At 45.5% G+C, this 27959-nt stretch overlaps 1 protein-coding gene across 1 annotated transcript; it reads left to right on the top strand.

Annotated features, from left to right (window-relative positions):
* Window positions 1–18980: 18980 nt before the first annotated feature.
* On the top strand, window positions 18981–21909 carry LOC123099210 (uncharacterized). The gene is made up of 4 exons (XM_044521384.1): window positions 18981–19395; window positions 19512–19657; window positions 20700–20872; window positions 20956–21909. Exons 1-4 carry the CDS (start codon window positions 19153–19155, stop codon window positions 21435–21437), a joined length of 1044 nt encoding a protein of 347 aa, XP_044377319.1. The 5' UTR covers window positions 18981–19152; the 3' UTR covers window positions 21438–21909.
* The last annotated feature ends 6050 nt before the right edge of the window (window positions 21910–27959 follow it).

The following is a 27959-nucleotide window of genomic DNA, read 5'->3' as shown; positions in this document are numbered from 1 at the left end:
GTTTTTCCATTGACATGTTCATTGGGATCTTATTGTGTTGGGCTAAGTCCCTCCACATGGAGGTGTGTTGGCAGCCCAACATCAGCCCATAAGTCCAACACATGTCAGCCGTTGATCTTCGCTGCATCCAACGGTTGAGAGCGCTTCTAAGGGAAGTGAGGCAAGGAGAAAACCCTAGCCACTCCACCCCTGCTGGGGGTGGCTTCCATTCGTGAGAGTAAGAGAGAGAGCACACAAGAAAAAACACAACTTGAGAGAGGGAAGAAGAAGGAGCGGAGGTTCTGTCCAGATTTGCTGCATCTGACTAGACGGTGTTCAAGCTGGTGGTTGGAGGCTCAAACGTGCTTGGATCGACCCCAAACTTGGTGAGCTCGTTCCTTACTTTGAGTACTTCGATCTAGTTGGCTGGTTTGAGGATTGCGTCAGTGGAGCATCAGATTTGAGAGTGGTTTTGTCAGCTCTGACTACTGCAGTTTCAGAACAGAGTAGTTTTGGGAGACGAACAGTTTGGGTAGGCAAATGATGTCCGATTGAGCTGAAATTTGGAGGGGATGTCAAGAACTCATGTGTCTACTCGTCTGCCAAATTTGGTACTGTTTGGTTTAGCGGTTTAAGAGCAGTTTGCAAAACACTGAAGGGTACAGAAGCTGTGTAAACTCCGCTTTGCTGAAATCTTGCCTCTTGTGGCTGTTGTTGCTGTTGCCGGTTGGCAACGTGGAGCGTGAGTTGTAAATCTCTCTAGAGGTTCTAGAGAACACTTTGTACTCATCATTCTCATAGTGAAGTTGCGTGGACCGGTCGGTCCACGGCAGTGATTTTTTTACTCCTCAAGTTGAGGAGGTATTTCCACGTTAAATCCTGTGTCACATGTGCATGTTGTTTGTGTTATTCCGCTGCTTACTTGTTGGTTGAAGCTGTCCTCAAAGTTCATCACAAGTGGAGGGGGCTATGTAGTGTGCATATTTGCCCTGTCGGTGAATTTGTGCAGCGCATTGTTGCTGTCTAGCCCCAACAAAGTGGTATCAGAGCCTTGGTTTGCTTGTGCAAATTGCTGAGTTTCTTGTGGTGAAAGATGGAAGTGAATACCAGCAGGATGATATCTTTGAATGGTACAAATTATCAAGCATGGAAGGGCAAGATGGAGGACTTGTTGTATGTGAAAGAATACTGGAAGCCAGTGTTCTCCACTGAGATGCCGGAGGGCATTGAGGAAGGTCAGTGGAAGGTACTTCATCGCCAAGCTTGTGGGTTCATTCGGCAATGGGTCAATGACAATGTTTTGAACCATATCATTGATGAGACACATGCACGCACCTTATGGCAGAAATTGGAAGAGTTGTTTGCCAGAAAAGAAGGTACAAACAAGATGTTCTCGATCAAACAATTAATGTGCTTGAGGTACAAAGAGTGCATTCTAATTGCAGATCATGTGAATACATTCCAAGGCATTATAAATCAGCTTTCTTCAATGGGAATTACATTTGAAGATGAAGTGAGAGCTTTGCTGCTACTAGGCTCATTACCGGACAGCTGGGAGACCTTTAAGGTCACGTTTTGCAATTCAGCACCTAATGGAGTTGTCACTTGGAATCTTGTGAAAACCAGGGTACTAAATGAAGAGTCCAGAAACGTAGCTGAAGCTAGTTCTTCCTCACATTCAGAGGTGTTGGTCACTCAGTCCAGGGGGAGAAGCAAGAGCAGAGGTCCAGGTAAAGGGGCAGAAAGAGGTAGGAGCAAATCATAAAGTAAGTATGCTGATTATGAGTGCCATCACTGCCATCAGAAGGGCCACATTAAGTGGCAATGTGACAAGTGGAAGAAAGACAAAAAGAAAAAGAAGAAGCAAGATCAGAAGCAAGTTGACAGTGATAGTGACACAGAGGGCAACCGAGTTACTGCAGTAGAAGAGGACATCATGCTTGTTATGCATGAAGAAAATAAGGGCAGATTTGGTTCCACTGTTGAGGAGAAGATCACTGTTGTTTCTGATGAAACCGTCAACCTTGTGGATGGTGACGAGATGATTTGGATACTGGACAGCGGTGCTACCATTCATGCTACATCTCGCAGAGAGCTCTTCACTAACTATATATCAGGTGATTTTGGTGTTGTGAAGATGGGGAACAATGATAGAGCAGCCATCTTGGAAAAGGAGATGTGCATTTGGAGACCGCAAATGGTACAAGGTTAGTCCTCAAATCTATGAGGCATGTTGAGGCACTTCGTCTCAATATTATCTCGGTTGGTTTGCTTGATGGAGATGATTACTTGAGCAGTTTTGGAAAATGGCAGTACAAGCTCACCAAAGGCAACATGATTGTTGCAAGAGGTAAAATGGTCTCAGTTTTGTATCATGTTCATGCTAAACTCTTTAGTGCTTCTGTCAATGCACTAGAGAAGGATGATCATTGTGCTCTATGGCACAAGAGACTTGGGCACATGAGTGAGAAGGGGATGACAGTGCTAGTGAAGAAAAAATTGTTGAAGGGTGTGAAAGGACTTCACATCAAGAAATGTTCAGATTGTCTAGCAGGCACTAGTAGAAAAAGGGCCTTTTGTCCCGGTTCTGGAACCGGGACTAAAGGGTCGTTACTAAAACCGGGACTAAAGGCCGTCCACGTGGCCGCAGCCTGGAGCTCCACCTTTAGTCCCGGTTGGTAACACCAACCGGGACTAAAGGAAATTTTATGATTTATTTTTCAATTTTTTTTTGATTTTCAATTTTTTTAAATTATTTTAACCTCTAATATCTAATCACCACCCCTCATCACTGCTCAATTTAACCTCTAATATCCAATCACTCCTCATCATTCCAAATCATCTAACTTCCCGGATGGTCACCCATCCTCTCACTACTCCAGCCTGAGCACGCTTAACTTCCGGGTTCTATTCTCCCTTATTTCCAAGTCTGCACTTGTTGTTTTCCTGACAATAGTAAGATGTCAATCCTATTAACCCTCAGGAATTTAGCTTGAGCATGAAGTCACACATTCCACTGTTTGGGTTTGAAACTATTGTTTTAAAAAACAATAATTATTTAGTAACACTAATATTTCTTGAATAAGTAGTTTTACCATAGTTTGACCACAGTTTGACCAGATTTGACCAAAATTCAAAAAAACTGAAATAATTATTTAATAACACTAATATTTCTTGAATAATTAGTTTGACCATTGTTTGACCACAGTTTGACCAGATTTGACCAAAATTCAAAAAACTGAAATAATTATTTAGTAACACTAATATTTCTTGAATAAGTAGTTTGACCACAGTTTGACCACAGTTTGACCAGATTTGACCAAAATTCAAAAAAACTGAAATAATTATTTAGTAACACTAATATTTCTTGAATAATTAGTTTGACCATTGTTTGACCACAGTTTGACCAGATTTGACCAAAATTCAAAAAAACTGAAATAATTATTTAGTAACACTAATATTTCTTGAATAATTATTTAGTAACACTAATACTTCTTGAATAAGTAGTTTGACCAGATTTAACAAAAATTCAAAAAAACTGAAATTTGAGCATAACTTTTTTTCCTTTTAGAATTTGAGGATTCTAAAAAATTGCAAACAGGCCATAGGCGGTCAAAATCGGATGCGGATTTTTGTGCTGAACATTTTGATATATTATACGTTTTTTTCTGACATCGTATGCAAAAGTTATAGCCGTTTTACATTTTCCCTACACTTTTTGCGAAACATGTCCAAATTTAAGTTTTTAAATTTTCCTAACTAGTACATGTAGCAACATAACTACATCTGGAAGGATTTTAATTTTTGAAGTTTTTATCATTTTCTTTTGCTTTTTACAAAACTGAAAAGGCGATCCACGGGGGGGGGGGGGGTAGAGTTTGAAAATGGGACCTTTAGTACCGGTTCGTGCCATGAACCGGTACTAATGCCTCAAACCCCATTAGTCCCGGTTGGTGGCTCGAACCGGGACTAAAGGTCTAACCTTTAGTACCGGTTGGTGCCACGAACCGATACTAATGGGCATCGCACCCTTTAGTCCCGGTTCGTGTCTCAAACCGGGACTAAAGGGCTCAGGTGAACCGGGACTAATGCCTTAGCCGCACGAACCGGGACCAATGCTCACATTAGTCCCGGTTCGTGACTGAACCGGGACTAATGTGAATATTGCCCTGTGACCAAAGCCCTGTTTTCTACTAGTGAGGGAAGCAACACCGAGTTGTCTTCAAGACTCTACCTCCTCACAAGAAGCCCGAGAAGCTAGACTTGATACATTCCGATGTTTGCAAAATGTCGGTATGATCTCTTGGTGGCGCTAAGTACTTTGTGACTTTTATTGATGACTTTTCCAGGAAAGTTTGGGCTTCACTTTGAGGACCAAAGATAAGTACTAGGTGTATTCAAGCAATTCCAAGCCTCGGTTGAGAGAGAAACTGAGAAGAAGATCAAGTGCATTCGCACTGATAATGGAGGAGAGTACATTGGGCCATTTGATGCATATTGCAAACAGCAAGGTATTATGCATCAATTTACTCCCTCGAAGACACCACAGTTGAATGATCTTGCTGAGAGGATGAACATGACAATTGTGGAGAGAGTTAGATGCTTGTTGTCAAGTGCAAAGCTACGTAAACACTTTTGGGGTGAGGCTTTGATGACTGCAGTTTATCTTATTAATCTCTCACCAAGTTATCCTTTGCAAGGAGATGTTCCTAACATGGTCTGATGTGACAAGGACGTCTCATATGACAACCTGAAGGTTTTTGGGTGCAAGGCCTTTGTTCATATTCCTCAAGATGAAAGGTCAAAGCTTGATTCGAAGACACGACAGTGCATCTTTCTTGGCTATGGAGGTGATGAGTTTGGCTACAAGCTCTTTGACCCTATAGCAAGGAAAGTTGTGAGAAGTCGTGATGTTGTGTTTGTTGAAGACCAAACAATTGAGGATATTATGAAGACAAAGGGGCAGGTTCCTCCTCAGCAACGGCAAGACATGATTGATTCTGACCCAGTTCCTGCAGCTCCGGCTCCTGTGCAAGTTGAAGCAGATGCAGAAGATGTACATGGTGGTGCAGGTGAAGAAGATGCTCCCCAACAGCAGCAGCAAGAGTATGATGCTGAAGTTGATGATCTGGATCAGCAGGAAGCACTAGCACCAGAAAGTCCAGCAGCTGCTCCACTCAGAAGATCCATCAGGGGTCGAATTCCTTCCAGCAGGTATCCCTCAGATCAATACGTGGTGTTATTATCTGACGGTTCAGAACCTGAATGCTTTGCAAATGCAATGGAAGATGAGCATAAGAAGGAGTGAAAAAATGCTATGCAAGAAGAGATGGATTCCTTGTATAAGAATCATACTTATGAGTTGGTGAAGTTGCCCAAGGGCAAGAAAATTTTGAAGAACAAGTGGGTCTACAGAATCAAGCAAGAAGAGAACACATCACATCCAGGGTACAAGGCCAGGCTAGTTGTAAAAGGATTCGGCCAGAGAAAAGGCATTGACTATGATGAGATCTTTTCTCCGGTTGTGAAGATGACATCCATAAGAGTAATCCTTGGCATGGCAGCAAGTCTCTACTTGGAGGTTGAGCAAATGGATGTGAAGACTGCATTCCTTCATGGTGAGTTGGAGGAAGAAATATACATGGAGCAACCTGAGGGGTTTCTTGTGAAAGGCAAAGAAGACTATGTGTGCAAGCTGAAGAAAAGTCTCTATGGCCTGAAACAAGCACCAAGACAATGGTACATGAAGTTTGAAACTGTCATGGGGGAGCAAGGCTACAAGAAGTGTAGCTCAGACCACTGTGTGTTTATTCAGAGGTTCTCAGGTGATGATTTCATCATATTATTGCTCTATGTTGATGATATCCTGATTGTTGGCAAGAATGTCTCTAGGATTGCTAAGTTGAAGAAGGAGTTGAGAAAATGTTTTGCTATGAAAGACTTAGGTTCAGCAAAGAACATTCTCAGAATGAGAATTGAGCGAGACAGAAATTGCAACAAGTTGTACTTGTCTCAAGAGAAGTATATTGAGAAGGTACTTCAGAAGTTCAGGATGGAAAATGCTAAAGTTGTGAGTTGTCCACTAGGAGCCCATTTCAAGTTGAGCAGAAAGCAATGTCCTACGACAGATGAGCAGAAAAAGGAAATGCATCATGTTCCTTATGCTTCAGCGGTTGGGAGTTTGATGTATGCTATGGTGTGTACAAGGCCTGACATTGCTCATGCGGTTAGTACTATGAGAAGATTTATGTCCAATCCAGGAAGAACTCATTGGGAAGCCGTGAAGTGGATTTTGAGATATCTCTGGGGCAGCACAAATCTGAAACTTTGCTTTGGTGGTGTTGAAGCCAAGCTGATTGCTTTTTCAGATTCTGACATGTCTGAAGATGTTGACAGAAGGAAGTCTACTTCAGGTTACTTGGTTACCTATGCAGGGGGAGCGGTGTCATGGCAAAGCAGGCTGCAAAAGTGTGTGGCATTGAATACAACTAAAGCTGAATTAATTGCAGTAACAGAGGCGAGCAAAGAGCTATTATGGCTGAAACAGTTGGCTTGTGAGCTTGGTTTTAAGCAAGACAATTATGTGTTGTTTGTGACAACCAAAGTGCTATCCACTTAAGTAAGAATGCAAGTTTTCATTCAAGGTCTAAGCATATAGAATTCCGTTATCATTGAATTTGAGATGTGTTGTATTCCAAGCAAATGCAACTTGAGAAGGTTCACACCGATGACAATGGGGCTGATATGTTGACTAAAGTGGTGACAAGGAAGAAACTTGAAGTATGCCGCCGGCTCGCTGGCATGGCTGCCGGAAGGCAGTGAGACCCTCCATGATGTAGGGAGGGGGAGTTTGTTGGGCTAAGTCCCTCCACATGGAGGTGTGTTGGCAGCCCAACATCAGCCCATAAGTCCAACACATGTCAGCCTTTGATCTTCGCTGCATCCAACGGTTGAGAGCGCTTCTAAGGGAAGTGAGGCAAGGAGAAAACCCTAGCCACTCCACCCCTGTTGGGGGTGGCTGCCATTCATGAGAGTGAGAGAGAGAGAGAGAGAGAGCACACAAGAGAAAACACAACCTGAGAGAGAGGAAGAAGAAGAAGCAGAGGTTCTGTCCAGATTTGCTGCATCTGACTAGACAGTGTTCAAGCTGGTGGTTGTAGGCTCAAACGTGCTTGGATCGACCCCAAACTTGGTGAGCTCATTCCTTACTTTGAGTACTTCGATCTGGTTGGCTGGTTTGAGGATTGGGTCAGTGGAGCATCAGATTTGAGAGTGGTTTTGTCAGCTCTGACTGCTGCAGTTTCAGAACAGAGTAGTTTTGGGAGACGAACAGTTTGGGTAGGCAAATGATGTCCGATTGAGCTGAAATTTGGAGGGGATGTCAAGGACTCATGTGTCTACTTGTCTGCCAAATTTGGTGTTGTTTGGTTCAGCGGTTTAAGAGCAGTTTGCAAAACACTGAAGGGTACAGAAGCTGTGTAAACTCTGTTTTGCTAAAATCTTGCCTCTTGTGGCTGTTGTTGCAGTTGCCGGTTGGCAACGTGCAGAGTGTGTTGTAAATTTCTCTAGAGGTTCTAGAGAATACTTTATACTCATCATTCTCATAGTGAAGTTGCGTGGACCGGTCGTGTTGGGGATCGTAGCAGAATTTTAAAATTTTCCTACGCTCACCAAGATCCACCTATGGAGTATACTAGCAACGAGGGGAAAGGAGTGCATCTACATACCCTTGTAGATCGCGAGCGGAAGCGTTCCAATGAACGAGGTTGATGGAGTCGTACTCGCCGTGATCCAAATCACCGATGACCGAGTGCCGAACGGACGGCACCTTCGCGTTCAACACACGTACGGAGCAGCGACGTTCTCCTCCTTCTTGATCCAGCAAGGGGGAAGGAGAGGTTGATGGAGATCCAGCAGCATGACGGCGTGGTGGTGGATGTAGCGGGGTCTCGGCATAGCTTCGCCGAGCTTCTGCGAGAGGGAGAGGTGTTGCAGGGGAGGAGGGAGGCGCCCAAGGCTGTTGTGTTGCTGCCCTCCCTCCCCCCCCTTTATATAGGCCCCCTGGGAGGGGGGGCGTCGGCCAAGTCCCATCTACATGGGGGGGGGGGCGGCCAGGGGGGAGACTTGCCCCCCAAGGCAAGTGGGGCGCCCCCCCCACCCTAGGGTTTCCAACCCTAGGCGCAGGGGGGAGGCCCATGGGGGGCGCCCCAGCCCACTAAGGGCTTGTTCCCTTCCCACTTCAGCCCACGGGGGCCTCCGGGATAGGTGGCCCCACCCGGTGGACCCCCGGGACCCTTCCGGTGGTCCCGGTACAATACCGGTGACCCCCGAAACTTTCCCGGTGGCCGAAACTTGACTTCCTACATATAATTCTTCACCTCCGGACCATTCCGGAACTCCTCGTGACGTCCGGGATCTCATCCGGGACTCCGAAATACTTTCGGGTTTCCGCATACTCATATCTCTACAACCCTAGCGTCACCGAACCTTAAGTGTGTAGACCCTGCGGGTTCGGGAGACATGCAGACATGACCGAGACGCCTCTCCGGTCAATAACCAACAGCGGGATCTAGATACCCATGTTGGCTCCCACATGTTCCACGATGATCTCATCGGATGAAGCACGATGTCGAGGATTCAATCAATCCCGTATACAATTCCCTTTGTCAATCAGTATGTTACTTGCCCGAGATTCGATCGTCGGTATCCCAATACCTTGTTCAATCTCGTTACCGGCAAGTCTCTTTACTCGTACCGCAATGCATGATCCCGTGACTAACGCCTTAGTCACATTGAGCTCATTATGATGATGCATTACCGAGTGGGCCCAGAGATACCTCTCCGTCATACGGAGTGACAAATCCCAGTCTCGATCCGTGCCAACCCAACAGACACTTTCGGAGATACCCGTAGTGTACCTTTATAGTCACCCAGTTACGTTGTGACGTTTGGCACACCCAAAGTACTCCTACGGTATCCGGGAGTTGCACGATCTCATGGTCTAAGGAGAAGATACTTGACATTGGAAAAGCTCTAGCAAACGAACTACACGATCTTTGAGCTATGCTTAGGATTGGGTCTTGTCCATCACATCATTCTCCTAATGATGTGATCCCGTTATCAATGACATCCAATGTCCATAGTCAGGAAACCATGACTATCTGTTGATCAACGAGCTAGTCAACTAGAGGCTTACTAGGGACACGTTGTGGTCTATGTATTCACACATGTATTACGATTTCCGGATAACACAATTATAGCATGAACAATAGACAATTATCATGAACAAAGAAATATAATAATAACCATTTATTATTGCCTCTAGGGCATATTTCCAACAGTCTCTCACTTGCACTAGAGTCAATAATCTAGTTACATTGTGATGAATCGAACACCCATTGCGTCCTGGTGTTGATCATGTTTTGCTCTAGGGAGAGGTTTAGTCAACGGATCTGCTACATTCAGGTCCGTATGTACTTTACAAATATCTATGTCTCCATTTTGAACACTTTCACGAATGGAGTTGAAGCGACGCTTGATATGCCTGGTCTTCCTGTGAAACCTGGGCTCCTTCGCAAGGGCAATAGCTCCAGTGTTGTCACAGAAGAGAGTCATCGGGCCCGACGCATTGGGAATCACCCCTAGGTCAGTAATGAACTCCTTCATCCAGACTGCTTCATGTGCTGCCTCCGAGGCTGCCATGTACTCCGCTTCACATGTAGATCCCGCCACGACGCTTTGCTTGCCGCTGCACCAGCTTACTGCTCCTCCATTCAAAATATACACGTATCCGGTTTGTGACTTCGAGTCATCCAGATCTGTGTCGAAGCTAGCGTCGACGTAACCCTTTACGACGAGCTCTTCGTCACCTCCATAAACGAGAAACATATCCTTAGTCCTCTTCAGGTACTTCAGGATATTCTTGATCGCTGTCCAGTGTTCCATGCTGGGATTACTTTGGTACCTTCCTACCAAACTTACGGCAAGGTTTACATCAGGTCTGGTACACGGCATGGCATACATAATAGACCCTATGGCCGAGGCATAGGGGATGACACTCATCTTTTCTCTATCTTCTGCCGTGGTCGGGCATTGAGCCGTGCTCAATTGCACACCTTGCAATACAGGCAAGAACCCCTTCTTGGACTGATCCATATTGAACTTCTTCAATATCTTGTCAAGGTACGTACTCTGTGAAAGACCAATGAGGCGTCTTGATCTATCTCTATAGATCTTGATGCCTAATATATAAGCAGCTTCTCCAAGGTCCTTCATTGAAAAACACTTATTCAAATAGGCCTTTATACTTTCCAAGAATTCTATATCATTTCCCATCAATAGTATGTCATCCACATATAATATGAGAAATGCTACAGAGCTCCCACTCACTTTCTTGTAAACACAGGCTTCTCCATAAGTCTGTGTAAACCCAAACGCTTTGATCATCTCATCAAAGCGAATGTTCCAACTCCGAGATGCTTGCACCAGCCCATAGATTGAGCGCTGGAGCTTGCATACTTTGTTAGCATTCTTAGGATCGACAAAACCTTCCGGCTGCATCATATACAATTCTTCCTTAAGGAAGCCGTTAAGGAATGCCGTTTTGACGTCCATCTGCCATATCTCATAATCATAGTATGCGGCAATTGCTAACATGATTCGGACGGACTTCAGCTTCGCTACGGGTGAGAAAGTCTCATCGTAGTCAACCCCTTGAACTTGTCGATAACCCTTAGCGACAAGTCGAGCCTTATAGATGGTCACATTACCATCCGCGTCTGTCTTCTTCTTAAAGATCCATTTATTTTCTATGGCTCGCCGATCATCGGGCAAGTCAGTCAAAGTCCATACTTCGTTTTCATACATGGATCCTATCTCGGATTTCATGGCTTCTAGCCATTTGTCGGAATCCGGGCCCGCCATCGCTTCTTCATAGTTCGAAGGTTCACCGTTGTCTAACAACATGATTTCCAGGACAGGGTTGCCGTACCACTCTGGTGCGGAACGTGTCCTTGTGGACCTACGAAGTTCAGTAGTAACTTGATCCGAAGCTTCATGATCATCATCATTAACTTCCTCCCCAGTCGGTGTAGGCACCACAGGAACATCTTCCCGCGCTGCGCTACTTTCTGGTTCGGAAGGGGTGACTATCACCTCATCAAGTTCCACTTTCCTCCCACTCAATTCTTTCGAGAGAAACTCTTTCTCCAGAAAGGACCCATTCTTGGCAACAAAGATCTTGCCTTCGGATCTGAGGTAGAAGGTATACCCAATAGTTTCCTTAGGGTATCCTATGAAGACGCATTTCTCCGACTTGGGTTCGAGCTTTTCAGGTTGAAGTTTCTTGACATAAGCATCGCATCCCCAAACTTTTAGAAACGACAGCTTAGGTTTCTTCCCAAACCATAATTCATACGGTGTCGTCTCAACGGATTTCGACGGAGCCCTATTTAAAGTGAATGCGGCAGTCTCTAAAGCATAGCCCCAAAATGAGAGCGGTAAATCGGTAAGAGACATCATAGATCGCACCATATCCAATAGAGTGCGATTACGACGTTCGGACACACCATTTCGCTGAGGTGTTCCAGGCGGCGTGAGTTGTGAAACTATTCCACATTTCCTTAAGTGCGCACCAAATTCGTGACTTAAATATTCTCCACCACGATCTGATCGTAAGAATTTTATTTTCCTGTCACGTTGATTCTCAACCTCACTCTGAAATTCCTTGAACTTTTCAAAGGTTTCAGACTTGTGTTTCATTAGGTAGACATACCCATATCTACTTAAGTCATCAGTGAGAGTGAGAACATAACGATATCCTCCGCGAGCCTCAACACTCATTGGACCGCACACATCGGTATGTATGATTTCCAATAAGTTGGTTGCTCGCTCCATTGTTCCGGAGAACGGAGTCTTGGTCATCTTACCCATGAGGCATGGTTCGCACGTGTCAAATGATTCGTAATCAAGAGACTCCAAAAGTCCATCTGCATGGAGCTTCTTCATGCGCTTGACACCAATGTGACCAAGGCGGCAGTGCCACAAGTATGTGGGACTATCGTTATCAACTTTACATCTTTTGGTATTCACACTATGAATATGTGTAACATCACGTTCGAGATTCATCAAGAATAAACCATTGACCAGCGGGGCATGACCATAAAACATATCTCTCAAATAAATAGAACAACCATTATTCTCGGATTTAAATGAGTAGCCATCTCGAATTAAACGAGATCCAGATACAATGTTCATGCTCAAAGCTGGCACTAAATAACAATTATTGAGGTTTAAAACTAATCCCGTAGGTAAATGCAGAGGTAGCGTGCCGACGGCGATCACATCGACCTTGGAACCATTCCCGACGCGCATCGTCACCTCGTCCTTCGCCAGTCTCCGTTTATTCCGTAGTTCCTGTTTTGAGTTACAAATATGAGCAACCGCACCGGTATCAAATACCCAGGAGCTACTACGAGTACTGGTAAGGTACACATCAATTACATGTATATCACATATACCTTTGGTGTTGCCGTCCTTCTTGTCCGTTAAGTATTTGGGGCAGTTCCGCTTCCAGTGACCACTTCCCTTGCAATAAAAGCACTCAGTCTCAGGCTTGGGTCCATTCTTTGACTTCTTCCCGGCAACTGGCTTACCGGGCGCGGCAACTCCCTTGCCGTCCTTCTTGAAGTTCTTCTTACCCTTGCCCTTCTTGAACTTAGTGGTTTTATTCACCATCAACACTTGATGTTCTTTTCTGATCTCCACCTCCGCTGATTTCAACATCGAATATACCTCAGGAATGGTCTTTTCCATCCCCTGCATATTGAAGTTCATCACGAAGCTCTTGTAGCTTGGTGGAAGCGACTGAAGGATTCTGTCAATGACCGCGTCATCCGGGAGATTAACTCCCAGCTGAGACAAGCGGTTGTGTAACCCAGACATTCTGAGTATGTGCTCACAAACAGAACTATTCTCCTCCATTTTACAGCTGAAGAACTTGTCGGAGACTTCATATCTCTCGACCCGGGCATGAGCTTGGAAAACCATTTTCAGCTCTTCGAACATCTCATATGCTCCATGCTTCTCAAAACGCTTTTGGAGCCCCGGTTCTAAGCTGTAAAGCATGCCGCACTGAACGAGGGAGTAATCATCAGCACGTGATTGCCAAGCGTTCATAACGTCTTGGTTCTCTGGGATTGGTGCTTCACCTAGCGGTGCTTCTAGGACATAATCTTTCTTGGCTGCTATGAGGATGATCCTCAGGTTCCGGACCCAGTCCGTATAGTTGCTGCCATCATCTTTCAGCTTGGTTTTCTCTAGGAACGAGTTGAAGTTGAGGACAACGTGGGCCATTTGATCTACAAGACATATTGTAAAGATTTTAGACTAAGTTCATGATAATTAAGTTCATATAATCAAATTATTCAATGAACTCCCACTCAGATAGATATCCCTCTAGTCATCTAAGTGAAACATGATCCGAGTTAACTAGGCCGTGTCCGATCATCACGTGAGACGGACTAGTCAAGATCGGTGAACATCTCCATGTTGATCGTATCTTCTATACGACTCATGCTCGACCTTTCGGTCCTTTGTGTTCCGAGGCCATGTCTGTACATGCTAGGCTCGTCAAGTCAACCTAAGTGTATTGCGTGTGTTCTGAGGCCATGTCTGTACATGCTAGGCTCGTCAACACCCGTTGTATGCGAACGTTAGAATCTATCACACTCGATCATCACGTGGTGCTTCGAAACAACGAACCTTCGCAACGGTGCACACTTAGGGTGAACACTTTCTTGAAATTATTATAAGGGATCATCTTACTTACTACCGTCGTTCTAAGCAAATAAGATGCAAAACATGATAAACATCACATGCAATCAAATAGTGACATGATAAGGCCAATATCATTTTGCTCCTTTGATCTCCATCTTCGGGGCACCATGATCATCTTCGTCACCGGCATGACACCATGATCTCCATCATTGTGTCTTCATGAAGTTGTCATGCCAACGGTTACTTCTACTTACATGGCTAACGCGTTTAGCAATAAAGTAAAGTAATTTACATGGCGTTATTCAATGACACGCAGGTCATACAAAATAATAAAGACAACTCCTATGGCTCCTGCCGGTTGTCATACTCATCGACATGCAAGTCGTGATTCCTATTAGAAGAATATGATCAATCTCATACATCACATATATCATTCATCACATCTTCTGGCCATATCATATCACATAGCACATGCTGCAAAAACAAGTTAGACGTCCTCTAATTGTTGTTGCAAGTTTTTACGTGGCTTGTAGGTTTCTAGCAAGAACGTTTCTTACCTACGTATGACCACAACGTGATATGCCAATTTCTATTTACCCTTCATAAGGACCCTTTTCATCGAATCCGTTCCGACTAAAGTGGGAGAGACAGACACCCGCTAGCCACCTTATGCAACTAGTGCATGTCAGTCGGTGGAACCTGTCTCACGTAAGCGTACGTGTAAGGTCGGTCCGGGCCGCTTCATCCCACAATGCTGCCGAAACAAGATAAGACTAGTAGCGGCAAGAAGAATTGGCAACATCAACGCCCACAACTACTTTGTGTTCTACTCGTGCATAGTAACTACGCATAGGCCTGGCTCATGATGCCACTGTTGGGGATCGTAGCAGAATTTTAAAATTTTCCTACGCTCACCAAGATCCACCTATGGAGTATACTAGCAACGAGGGGAAAGGAGTGCATCTACATACCCTTGTAGATCGCGAGCGGAAGCGTTCCAATGAACGAGGTTGATGGAGTCGTACTCGCCGTGATCCAAATCACCGATGACCGAGTGCCGAACGGACGGCACCTTCGCGTTCAACACACGTACGGAGCAGCGACGTTCTCCTCCTTCTTGATCCAGGAAGGGGGAAGGAGAGGTTGATGGAGATCCAGCAGCACGACGGCGTGGTGGTGGATGTAGCGGGGTCTCGGCAGGGCTTCGCCGAGCTTCTGCGAGAGGGAGAGGTGTTGCATGGGAGGAGGGAGGCGCCCAAGGCTGTTGTGTTGCTGCCCTCCCTCCCCCTTTATATAGGCCCCCTGGGAGGGGGGGGGGCGCCGGCCAAGTCCCATCTACATGGGGGGGGGGCGGCCAGGGGGGAGACTTGCCCCCCAAGGCAAGTGGGGCGCCCCCCCCCCACCCTAGGGTTTCCAACCCTAGGCGCAGGGGGGAGGCCCATGGGGGGCGCCCCAGCCCACTAAGGGCTGGTTCCCTTCCCACTTCAGCCCACGGGGCCCTCCGGGATAGGTGGCCCCACCCGGTGGACCCCCGGGACCCTTCCGGTGGTCCCGGTACAATACCGGTGACCCCCGAAACTTTCCCGGTGGCCGAAACTTGACTTCCTATATATAATTCTTCACCTCCGGACCATTCCGGAACTCCTCGTGACGTCCGGGATCTCATACGGGACTCCGGACAACTTTCGGGTTTCCGCATACTCATATCTCTACAACCCTAGCGTCACCGAACCTTAAGTGTGTAGACCCTGCGGGTTCGGGAGACATGCAGACATGACCGAGACGCCTCTCCGGTCAATAACCAACAGCGGGATCTAGATACCCATGTTGGCTCCCACATGTTCCACGATGATCTCATCGGATGAAGCACGATGTCGAGGATTCAATCAATCCCGTATACAATTCCCTTTGTCAATCAGTATGTTACTTGCCCGAGATTCGATCGTCGGTATCCCAATACCTTGTTCAATCTTGTTACCGGCAAGTCTCTTTACTCGTACCGCAATGCATGATCCCGTGACTAACGCCTTAGTCACATTGAGCTCATTATTATGATGCATTACCGAGTGGGCCCAGAGATACCTCTCCGTCATACGGAGTGACAAATCCCAGTCTCGATCCGTGCCAACCCAACAGACACTTTCGGAGATACCCGTAGTGTACCTTTATAGTCACCCAGTTACGTTGTGACGTTTGGCACACCCAAAGTACTCCTACGGTATCCGGGAGTTGCACGATCTCATGGTCTAAGGAGAAGATACTTGACATTGGAAAAGCTCTAGCAAACGAACTACACGATCTTTGAGCTATGCTTAGGATTGGGTCTTGTCCATCACATCATTCTCCTAATGATGTGATCCCGTTATCAATGACATCCAATGTCCATAGTCAGGAAACCATGACTATCTGTTGATCAACGAGCTAGTCAACTAGAGGCTTACTAGGGACACGTTGTGGTCTATGTATTCACACATGTATTACGATTTCCGGATAACACAATTATAGCATGAACAATAGACAATTATCATGAACAAAGAAATATAACAATAACCATTTATTATTGCCTCTAGGGCATATTTCCAACAGGTCGGTCCACGGCCGTGGTTTTTTTACTCCTCAAGTTGATGAGGTTTTTCCGCGTTAAATCCTATGTCACATGTGCATGTTGTTTGTGTTATTCCGCTGCTTACTTGTTGGTTGAAGCTGTCCTCAAAGTTCATCACAAGTGAAGGGGGCTGTATAGTGTGCATATTTGCTGTGTCAGTGAATTTGTGCAGCGCATTGTTGCTGTCTAGCCCCAACATATTGTTGGTTGTGTGGGACCGCATGGACAGTGCAAGTGCCAAGGAGTTAGCACCCGCTGTTGAGTCCGGGTTGCTTTGTGGCGATGGATTATGGATGATTCCTCACTCGGTGCTTGCACTCATGGGGATAAAGCCACCAATCTGCATGAAGTTTTTGTCTCGTTCGACCAATGCTGAGGTGGACATATTCCTCAAACAACACTAGTCTTATTTTTGCTTGTGGAAAAATTTCTTAAACTGCACAAGTCTATTTGGTGTTTGGATGCCAAAGAAAGAGATGGATGAGTTCAATAATATTTTCCCATGTCATTATATGTGCAGTTGCTGATTTTGTCAAGCCACTCTCCTAATAGCATCTTATAGGGCTTGGAAAGCTCTTATTATCTATGATATCTTTTGGTACTACGTTTGTTTGTGTGTGTGTGTGTGTGTGTGTGTGTGAACTTATGATGCTCAAGTACTTTATTTATATTGTGTGGGAAATTGTTTCTTAAGTTGTTTATGTTTATCTTAGTTTGGTGTGCAAAGTTGTTATCATGTGACATCATATATTTTTGTTCAATATTTAGGATGAGCTCTTAACAACTATATATTCGCGCACTTTGTATTCAAATTGAGAACCACACCTCGGTCTCCTAAAGTCCTCCTCCGTAGCGACCAGTACAACGTCCAACCTGAATTCATCTTATTCTTCCCCTTCTTTCTTCCTCCTCCGACAATGAATCGTCGAAGATCATCTCCCAAAATCTATTCATCTACGCATCGGAGAGTTTCATGATCCATTTGATACATACCTACAATGAGAAACAGAAAAGAAATGAAAGAAACCATAGAAACAATTTGACAAACACCTTTGTGGGCGTACGTGGTCGGAGAGACGACTATTGGTGATGGAGCTACGGCTAGGGACGAACAACGTCAGAGGACATCCGACGAAGCTTCCTAGCAGGCCGTGGATGCGCTTCCCCGGCATGGAGGTGGCGAATGCGTCGGGGATGTAGGGTCGACAACGGTGGTCTGGTTTGCCCATCCTGGCGATGTCGGTCGGCTAGAGCTTGAGCTTGAGCCCGTTGTGCCATCTCGAAGGCCGGCCGGTTTTTTGGGGCAAAAACGGACCTCGCTGGCGACAGGGCGGAGCTACGTGACGGCGGCCTCGACATCGATGAAATGTTGATTCCGGTGTGGAAGAGTGAGGAGAAGGTGCGGGAGAGGGCTGCGGGCTGCGAGCGCGAAACAGTTCCGCCACCCGGGGGTCGACGACGACGGCGAGGCGTGTCGGCACCGAGAGGAAGGCCAAGCGGCCGCCCAAATTTACTCAGGGTAAAAAATAGGCACGAGGGCCGCGTTATCATGCATTGGAGTCGCCCATGTCCAGTTTCTTTCCGGCCAGCCGAGCCTGTAGTGTCGCCGGAAGGCTGGAGGTGACGGTGGACAGTGATGGCTGCACCGACGGTGGGGCAATGTCAGCGTCGGAGGTGCATCGAGGAAAGGTACACAGCACATGCCCAAATCGTAGACGCACATAGGGCCCACAACACTGACTGATCGAAACGGCGAACGGAGCGGGGACACGCGTAAGGTCTCCCGGATTCTTGCCGCTGCGACCACCATGCGCACGCTCCAAAGGAAAAACACGCCCCAAAGTAAGGCCGGAGCCGCTCGCTTGCTTGACCAAGCCGAAAAAGACGCCTGCGCGCGCGTCGTCATGATACGACCGCCGCTTCCTCCGAGAAACAAGAGTAAAATAACACGTCGCTTCCTTCCTCCCGGCTGCACTCGCGTCCATCGGCGGCTCGTTCTCGGCCGTGGCGTGTTTTCTTCTTTCTTTTTTAAGTTTTTGAGGGTAGTGCCCGTGGCATGTTGGACCTAGCCATAGCCACATGGTATGACAGGGTGAGACGCGCGCACAAATCCGTGGTTCGATGGTTACGACGAAAATGGCATCTCTTGTTCAATAGAGTTCATGTCCAGACCTAACGTTGGTGCTCCTATTTTTTTTTAAAGTTATTACTTCCTCCGTAAAGAAATAGTGATCTAAGCATTATTATATTTTTCTTTACGGAGGGAGTACATGTCTTTCGGTGATATGCATTTAGTGGGAGGAAACGTTCACGTCGACAACAAAGGTTCGTGGCAACTTCGTCATCTCAAAATGATGTGTCGGTCCGGTCTTTCGGACGTGATTAGGGTGTGCGTACGTACGTTCATAGAGACAAGTGTATGTGTGTATGGACTGTGTTAAAAAAAAAAGGCCAGACGCGTGGAAGGCGACACCATCACGCGACGCCACGAGCCACGAGCCACGAGCTCGGCCTTGGGTGGCCGGGTCGTCTCATGGCTTGCGCGTGCGTGCACCCGAACCAACCTGTGACCCAAGCGAAGCGAACCGAATCGGATCGAGTGACAACACTCCAGCTGGGAGGGATGCCCGCGCCGCGCCGCTCGCGTTTTATTTCTTTCCCATTCCCTCGGCGCGCCCCATTCGTCTCGCCTCGCCTCGCCTCGCCTCCCGCGGCGCGCTCGCCACCGACGACGCGCGCCACCCCCCAATAATAGGCGCCGGATCGGGCGAGGGCCACGGAGCGAGCGAGCCATGGGCGTCCACGCGGCGCCCTTCCCCTTCCCCCTTCCCCGCCGGCAGGACGAGGACGACGATGCCGACGACACCATCGTCCTCGGCGGAGGCGGCGGCCGCTGGGGCGCCGCCGCGATGGCGGAGGACGAGGCGGAGCAGTCGCCCACGCCGCCGCCCATGTCCTCCTGCGGCCGCTACATCCTGCACCGCGTCTGCCGCTTCGACACGCTCGCCGGCGTCGCCATCAAGTACGGCGTCGAGGTAATCTCAATCAATCGATTCAATCAACGCGCGCACGCACGCGATTTCTCTCCTTCTCCGATCGAAACGCCGTGCCGCCGCCGCCCGGCTCATCCGTGCATCGGTTTGGTCCGCAGGTGGCTGACGTGAAGCGGGTGAACGGCCTCACCGCCGACCTGCAGATGTTCGCGCACAAGACGCTGCGGATCCCGCTCCCCGGCCGCCACCCGCCCGCCCAACATTCCCCTCCCTCCTCCTCCCCGGCCGCCGCCGCCGCCGCCAGGTACCCCCTTTCCCCTTTCCTCGATTAGATTACAGTTTACAACCGGAAGATGGATGGATTACGCCCGCCAGATTACCACTTTCCACTTGGCAGATGGAGCCTCACCTAATTCCTCCGTCTCACTCCCCTGTCTCGTCTCAACGCGTGCCCGGGCGACCCGTTCTGAATCCTGACCAATTCCATGAGAAAATTTCTTTCAACATCTTAGAATTGGCACCGACTATTCCCCCTTTTCTCATCTTATTAGAATTTGGCAATGTCCCACCATGATCATGGCTCATGAGAAACAGGTCAAAATCCAGCGAGGTAGGCAGGTTCGGCTTAAATCCAACGAAATTGCTTCACCTACATTGATAGACACACACACTCCCAGTCACTGTTGTCTGTTGACCATCGACAGAGACGCACACCTACATCGACATTGACACCTTTCGGTAGTGGCAAGTGGCGAATGCCAAATGTGCTCTGCCTTTTCTCAACCTTCCAAAGGGGCCGCCCGGTCGTCGCCCACTCGGCTGCACCTGCAAGTGCCACACAGTGGTGGTGGTGGTGGTGGGGTGGGAACATCCGGAGAGAGCCAACGCGCAAAGGAAGAAATTGGGATCTAGCCTGTGGAGTGGACACATGACAGGTGTACCACACTCCACATGCCCGCACAGTTCCACTCACCGCCCACTGCCCACACCACACATGTCCTGCTTGGACTTGCACATAGTTACAAAAACATAATCATGGCGGCACCGACAGAACGCAAGTAGGATTTCAGTAGCAAGTGTATTTTATCTCCAGCTGAATTTTATTGTAGACTACACAGTATGAGATTCTTGGTACACATTCATACTGGAATGCTTCCCTAGTTGGCGTTTCTTGTTTAATGATCACACCATGTGAGTGCTGACTATTGTGCCGAGGTCTGAATGTTGCCAGTGGACTTCTCTGCTGGCTGGTACGCTTGGATCTGAGGAAGATCGGTGGTGGACTTCCTTGCTGGCTGGTACACCTCATGCTCTGCCTTGGATATAACAATTAAGATTTGTTTCAGGGAATGGACTACGCGCCGGCCTCCCAAAAATGCCGCCTTGGACCCGTTCCAGAAACCGCCGCGCAGCACGGTTTCGCCGTCCATGAGCCTGTTGCAGGGATACTACGGCCTCGCGCCACCTCCCAAGCGGGACCTGACAGACGAAGGCGCCGAAATGGGGACGGCTGTTAGAGGTAAAACCATCCCCTGTTTCCTTCAATTGTGATGAACCATGCTTCTGATATGTGCTGATTTCTGAATCTTAACCGACCTCCAGGCCAGCATAGGAAAGCGAGGAGCATATCGACCGGCTTCCCTGGTGTGAACGGGGATGCCGGGTGGGAGACGGATGACGCTGAAAAGCAGATAAGGCGGCGCCAGAAGGCCGATCTCGAGCTGACAACGATGAGGGAGGACAATGGCGGTGCCCTGTTGCCGAGGACCGGGGAAGGCTTGGCGCTGAGGCCAAAGTCGGGAAGTCGGCCAGACATGAATAGCAGCCAGCAGGATCTCGTCGCGGCAGGGTTCGTGCCTTCGTATGGCGACGGCCTGCTCGCCGTCAGGAAATCGTCCAGCACCCCTGAGTTCCAGGACTCAGACAACAACATTGCTTCGGTGTGGCTGAGCAAGTGGAACCTGAAACCAGACGCCTTCGCTGTGCCTCTCCCAATCCTGCTCCTGGACAGCCTTCCGAAGCCGCTCTTCGACAGCCTCCCGAAGCCCATTGCTGCATGGAGGAACAAGGCAGCCCGGGATTAACATCCAAGGCTCACAGCTCATCGATACAACGCCTTTTAATTTATTGATCGGTGTACACCGGTGATTGTAGTCCAGGTGCAAGAAGGGGTGAGGAGTTGGCTTACATTGTCTGGTTCGGGAGTACGTTTACATGGTCCGGTGTGGACGGTGGGCATTGTCGCAACCGAGAGGTGCGCTTCTTCTTCTTCTTCTTCTTCCATGAGCTACAGAGATGATGCTTAAAAGACAGAGTTGGATACAGTGATACAATAGCTCTACATATACATAGTGTACTGAACCTGCTGCGCCGCGGCGATGGCAGCAGCAGGAGCAGTTTGTTTCCTTTTTATGAGTTGTTTGAGGATATATTCTTTGTCTTTTGTACGCGACGCAGAACTGCAGATAGACAACATACATATAGGAGGATCAAAGGGAAACGAGAGGCAGTATGTTGTACGTACACTAATGAAGGAGAATGGACTTTGTTAGTGCTTGTGTGTTACTCTTAGTCGTGGATTTGTCATCTCAGCTCTGTTCTTGAGCATATTGCCTGTAAAATAGTGCAAAATTTAAAATATATATCTACATGTGCTTATAATCAACTGAAGGCTGCAGAATAACTTGTCGCAAACTACACCACAGGCGGAAAAAATCAGCATATAAACTAGTATACGTGTCATCAATTTCAAGTATTATATCTGAGTTTACTGTTAAGTTGCACTCAGCAGACCCAAAAACCATCTTAGTCATAACAATAATAGAAATATCTTTCCTGACGATAGTTACCATAGTAGCAGATATTGTTCCAAACTTGCAGGTGCAGGGCAAACACAACCTAAAGTACCAAACTTGCTCTGCTTTGGAGAGAAACACATCTGGTGGAACGTCCCTCCGATCCAAAACACTGCACTGAAATTACAATGTATCAGTGATGTCGCTGATCATCGAGAAGATGAATCTCAGCATTTGCATCTTTTCTGTACTAGCATGACGATCTGCATGCTTTCAACGTTGGGTGTCTCATCAAGAGTCTCCAGGGATTATACTACGTATGCATCATGTAATCTCATGAGCTCCCAAAATCTAAGAATATAACATGAACAAGATTTGATCCATAAATGCACGAGAGGTACTTCAAACAGTTCAACAAATCATCAGTACCTAAGATAATTCATATGAGAGTTCATAATAAGATCAAGAAAAAGATGTGCATGACACAAAGCTATTACCACAAACCCTCAGCCTTGAAGCTGGACTATTCTTGCATTGCCATTGGAGCAGTAAGGGTTGATGTAGAGGTTGAAGATGAAGATTCCCCCCTCCGGCTGAGTGCCAGATCAAGGCTGGAAACAAAGATCGCTTCGGAATGTGAAGTGGCGGAGGCCAAAAAATGTGTGATAAATCACGGGTAGGTTTTGGGGGTATCGAAAGCCACCGGGCATTGGAGGTGCCCACTTATGATATTGTTATTTCTAGGTTGTTTTCTAAGAATTTTTTGTATCATATGCATAATATAGGCATAGGATGCCTCCAAGGGGGACATCGGGACACAACCCTTGAATTACGTCATGTGTGGCTGCCTTAGATCATATCTTGGCGACTAGATTAAAAAGGAGGGGAGAAGGGGGACCCACCCTATTCTAAGTTTTTTCAATTTGAATTTTTTTCTTCCTAGTTATTACCTTCTACGCCTATAGGTGTCATGAGTAATTTGGTGAATTTAGTAAATCTATTTCTCACCAAAACTTCAAATTTGAAGAAGTTTGGCTAGGTATTCAAGGCTTACATTGTCAAAAGTTTTTTCGTAGTCAAGATTGAGAACAAGTCCTTTCTCATGAGAGGAATGCATAGAGTCTAGAACTTGATGTGCCATCACTACGCTTTCTAGTACTAGTAACCGTGTATGTGCGATGCACGTTATATAAAAAAGATATTAATTACATTCACATTAATATTGGGGAATATATTGATTGCACGTTGATATTACGAAGAATATAATTACAAGGGTATATTATAAGAAGTATTAGTTGCATTCCACGTTAATATTAGGAAATATATTGACTGCATATTGATATTAAGCAGGATACACTTACATGGTTAGCACAGAAGTTGATATTAGGTACAATATTAATTATATGCTAAACATGTTTAGCGGTAAACACTAGAGCATCATAGACCATTTGATAGACGTGTTTGGATGTGTGAGATGTGTTGGATCTCCGTAAGTCGCTCTTTTTTTCATATTGGGTGTAAATGTAGATGAACATACCCTTGATAAATGCAGAGTGGTTCGGGTGACCAGAAAGTAACTAGCTGGTCACCGACACACAATGGTCGGGGTTTTGACCCGTCGGTAGTACTAATATTTCTGGATTAATGGACCTAGCGTAACATCTGAGACACATTTGACCTAGATATTATAAAGTAACATGTTAATGATTCAATGACAAGATGCTCGTAAATAAATATGCATTAGAATTTATGTATACATTAATATCAAATTAGAAACCGCTATTCGGATATTTCTAAGATCACAAGGCTTAGAGATATCTACCAAGATATTTAAATATAAAGGCATAAATAAATACACTATATGTCATGCGAATATCACAAATTAATTCATGTGTGATTTTGCATTCTCCTATTTTCCACACAATTATAGGATATAGTATAAATATCTCTTTAATGCACACTGTATCAAAGATTAAAAAAATGTAAATTTGACAACAAAACAGTTCAAATTTAGCAAAATGAATTCATAGTTTTCACTAATATATTACAAGTATTACATAAAAAACATCATTAAAATATTTTCTAATGTCGAGGTATGTTAACTATCAAAAGGAAGTTATCAAATAAGATTAACTACAATTGTGATTTGATTAAAATATGCATAAATAAGTAGAAAAGTTTAGTATAATCAATGATGGATTAGTAGTTTGTACATAACAACAAAATTGAAGAAAACGAATTAGTATGTTTTTAGGTATGACTCCATATCCGTGGTTTTAAGCCATGTTTACGGTAGACATGCATGTGCATTTCGGCAGCATGCAACACCAGCGGCATTAATAAAAAAGAAAAAAGGAATTACTGGAATTTACGTAACTTAGTAGCTAAGCAAATACTAGTGGTCAGCAGTGACGTATTTTATAATATAACGTATGAGTTTACATAAAGCAGCTAATATAGTTGGTTCATTGTACTATGTAAAGGGCTGAGCTCTCTGGTTTGTAATCAGGCCATTCCAATCAGGAAACAAGCCATCCAGCTCTAAGCTATTAGGAGCATCTCCATCTAAGTGTATGCGTGTATGTGTGTTCTGCTAGCTTGCGATAGCTGTAGTTTAGGTTGTGTTTTTCTCTGCCTGGTTGATCATCGGAAGACTAGATACTCGCTAGTTGGGCTAGCAATATCCACGTTCTTAGTAGAGAGAAAGAGCAAGGAGGGCTCCGAGGCTTCTCCACCGAAGCCTCCGGGGACACATGTCAAGAGTAAATATTTTCCATGGTGAGTCAGCTGGAAACCCCTTTTCACTTACCTTTATGTAGGAACCGGTGTGTAGTTGATTTTTATCGAAGGCTTTTGCAGACGAGGAGCAGACCAAAGACCACAATTAAACACAACGAGAACACTTTTACCCTTTTCTTATTTTTGGGTGGCCCTTGATACTTCACTAGGACGTTTGGTATCCAATCCATATTTTTTTTAAATGTCTTCCATTCTGAAATAGTTTTGTATTTTTTTAAATGTATTGTATTCTGAAATGTTTCAATTTTTATCCTTGCATATGTTTCCAGTTTGTAGTTTGATGATGTATGTTGTAGGCGTATCTCTGGTGCTTCAACTGACTGGTAGATGTCGCGAGTGCCCGTTTGGATGTCGGAGCACATTATACACCCCTACCAAACAAAATTGACAAAAATGCATATCTCTCGTTGTGCTTGACCTGGCAGAAGCGTAGCTAGTCAACACATTTCCCTTTATGCAATACCAGATGGCGCCGGCGGAAGGAATCTCACGTCAACATGTCCTTTTCCCTATACCCTGTGATGGAAACAATGACAGACCAAACATCAATTGGTGAAATTTGGCAGGTGCCTCCCTACTTTTTAATGCATTGACTTTCTTAGTTTTTCTTTGGATCTTTGGTCAACGACTTGGTAAATTGCAAGCTCTCTTCCCTGGAACCATGAACCACCTCAATGAAAATTTTGATCCCACAAGACAATTCTTAGGGTTTATCTTGAAAACCCTAATGACACCATATTAAAAACCTGATTTTTTTTCAACCATTATAAAAAGAAAACTTCTTTTCCTTTGATCCAATGATTCCCCAATTTTAATCATAGCCTATATGGTATGTTTAAAGCCCACTCCTACAAAATATTGCTATGCCATTATGTAATATTTATATGTATTCAGTAATCCTTTCTGTGCATTATTGTCTCATAAATTTCCAACAAGGTTTAGAGCTCATAGATACGCCTTATAGTTTATCCTTGGCAGCTGACGATTTTAGTTCTGGTGCAAGAAGCGGGTTTCGAAGAGTGAGGAGTTTGTTTAGATGGCCTGGTTCGGTCAGCGGGCATTGTTGCGTCGTAGAGGTGTGGTTCTTCTTACTCCATAATCTGCAGAGATGCTGCCGAAAATACATAGTTGGATAGAGTCATACATTAGCTCTACATATACATAGCGTACTGAACCTATTGCGCCAAAGCAGAAGGAGAAGGATCAGTTAATTTGTTTCCTTTTAAGTTATCTGAGGATAAATTTCTTGTTTTTTTATATCCAACGTGGAACTACAGATAAACAACACATAGAAGCAAAGGGAAATGAGAGGCAATATGCTATACATACACTAATGAAGGAGATGGCTTTGTTAGTCCTTGTGTGTTATTCTTAGTTGGGGATTTGTGGCCTCAAATCTATCCTTGGAAATATAGCTACTATCTATAGGATAATCTGAAATGTATACATCTACATGTGCTTATTATCAAACTGAAGACCACAGAATAAGTCGTTGCAAACCACATCACAGGCATGAACACGTATGTACCATCAATGGTAAGTATTATGTATATCTTACTTGTGGCTTTGTAATAAACTTTGTCGTGGATTGAACGCAAAAAAAAAACCCGTGGATTTGTCATCTCAACTCTGTTCTTGAAAATATTACTCCCTTCGTCCCAAAATACGTGACTCAACTTTGTACTAGCTTTAGTACAAAGTTGAGTCACTTATTTTGGGACAGAGGGAGTATGTAGCGACCAGACCTCAAATGGTCTGCGCTGCTGTGCACCAGTGTCATCCCTGGATCAGTAATGCTGACACGCACAGTACAAATGGAGGATTTATAACAGAGTAGCAATCACACACTTATTACATCGAATATCTCCAAAGAGAATAAGTATGATAAACATGGCTTAAGGCCATCTAATAACGATAACAGCGGAAGACTTGGAAGATAAGTGAGTCCATCAACTCCAGCGGCATCACTGAGTATAAGACCACGACCTAAGGCACCTTACTCGTCGTCTGAAAAGTCTGCAACATGAAACGTTGCAGCCCGAAAACGGGCCAGCACATAGAATATGCTGGCAATGTAACACATAGAGAATAATGAACAATAATAATGCTATACTACATGCATATATGGCTGGTGGAAAGCTCTATGGTTACAATTTTGCGAAAAGCCAATTTTATCCTACTTCAAAGGAATAAATTTTATTTAACTATCATGGTGGTTGTGAAACATTGAGATGGTTGACAGCATCTCAATCCCAATTAAATGTCATCAATAACCCAACAAAATTAATTAGAAGTAACATGGTGATGAGATTCACATGATAATCCAGATACTAGATACTCAAGTTGTCCATAACCGGGGACACGGCTAACCATGATTAGTTTGTACACTCTGCAGAGGTTTGTGCACTTTTCCCCACAAGACTCGATCTCCTCCGTTGGATTACTCGCACTACATGGTGTTTGAGTAACGGATGACCGAGACACAGTCTTTCAGAAGTGTTTACACCTTACGTATGGGTAGACAGTTACACCTACTTTCCCCTACATCTGCTAGTCTACCACTGTAAGAGTTCACACAACTTAGTCAACTATGCTAGAGCCATAATAGCTTGCGGCTGCACACGGAAGTTTCTAGCATGAATAATCTCATGATCCCTTTGAACCTGGGTGGCGGTCCAAAAGAAAAACAGGCAATCCTGGAATACCCAGGTACCTCAATCCACCCAGATGTGAGTTTTAGTTGCCACCTTAAGTAAACCATTAATTAAAAATCTCACATCTGTCATGGAAATCTCTCAAACCCAATCCACGTCTACATCTGTCATGGAAAAACCGAAGTCGTAAACAGAAACGAACGATTCGGTGAACGCTCGCAAAATAATAAAACCGAAAAAAACCGATCTAGGGTTTTTTTTAAAACGAATGGTTTTTTTTAAAGAAAACCGGCAACGAGGCGAGGCAGTACCTCGTCGGGGGCGGGGCTCCCGTGCTCCGATCGAGGGGCGGCGAGGG

The sequence above is a fragment of the Triticum aestivum genome, chromosome 4D, assembly GCF_018294505.1.
Source record: "Triticum aestivum cultivar Chinese Spring chromosome 4D, IWGSC CS RefSeq v2.1, whole genome shotgun sequence".
Taxonomy (NCBI): domain Eukaryota; kingdom Viridiplantae; phylum Streptophyta; class Magnoliopsida; order Poales; family Poaceae; genus Triticum; species Triticum aestivum.
This window is presented reverse-complemented; position numbering and strand designations above follow the sequence as displayed.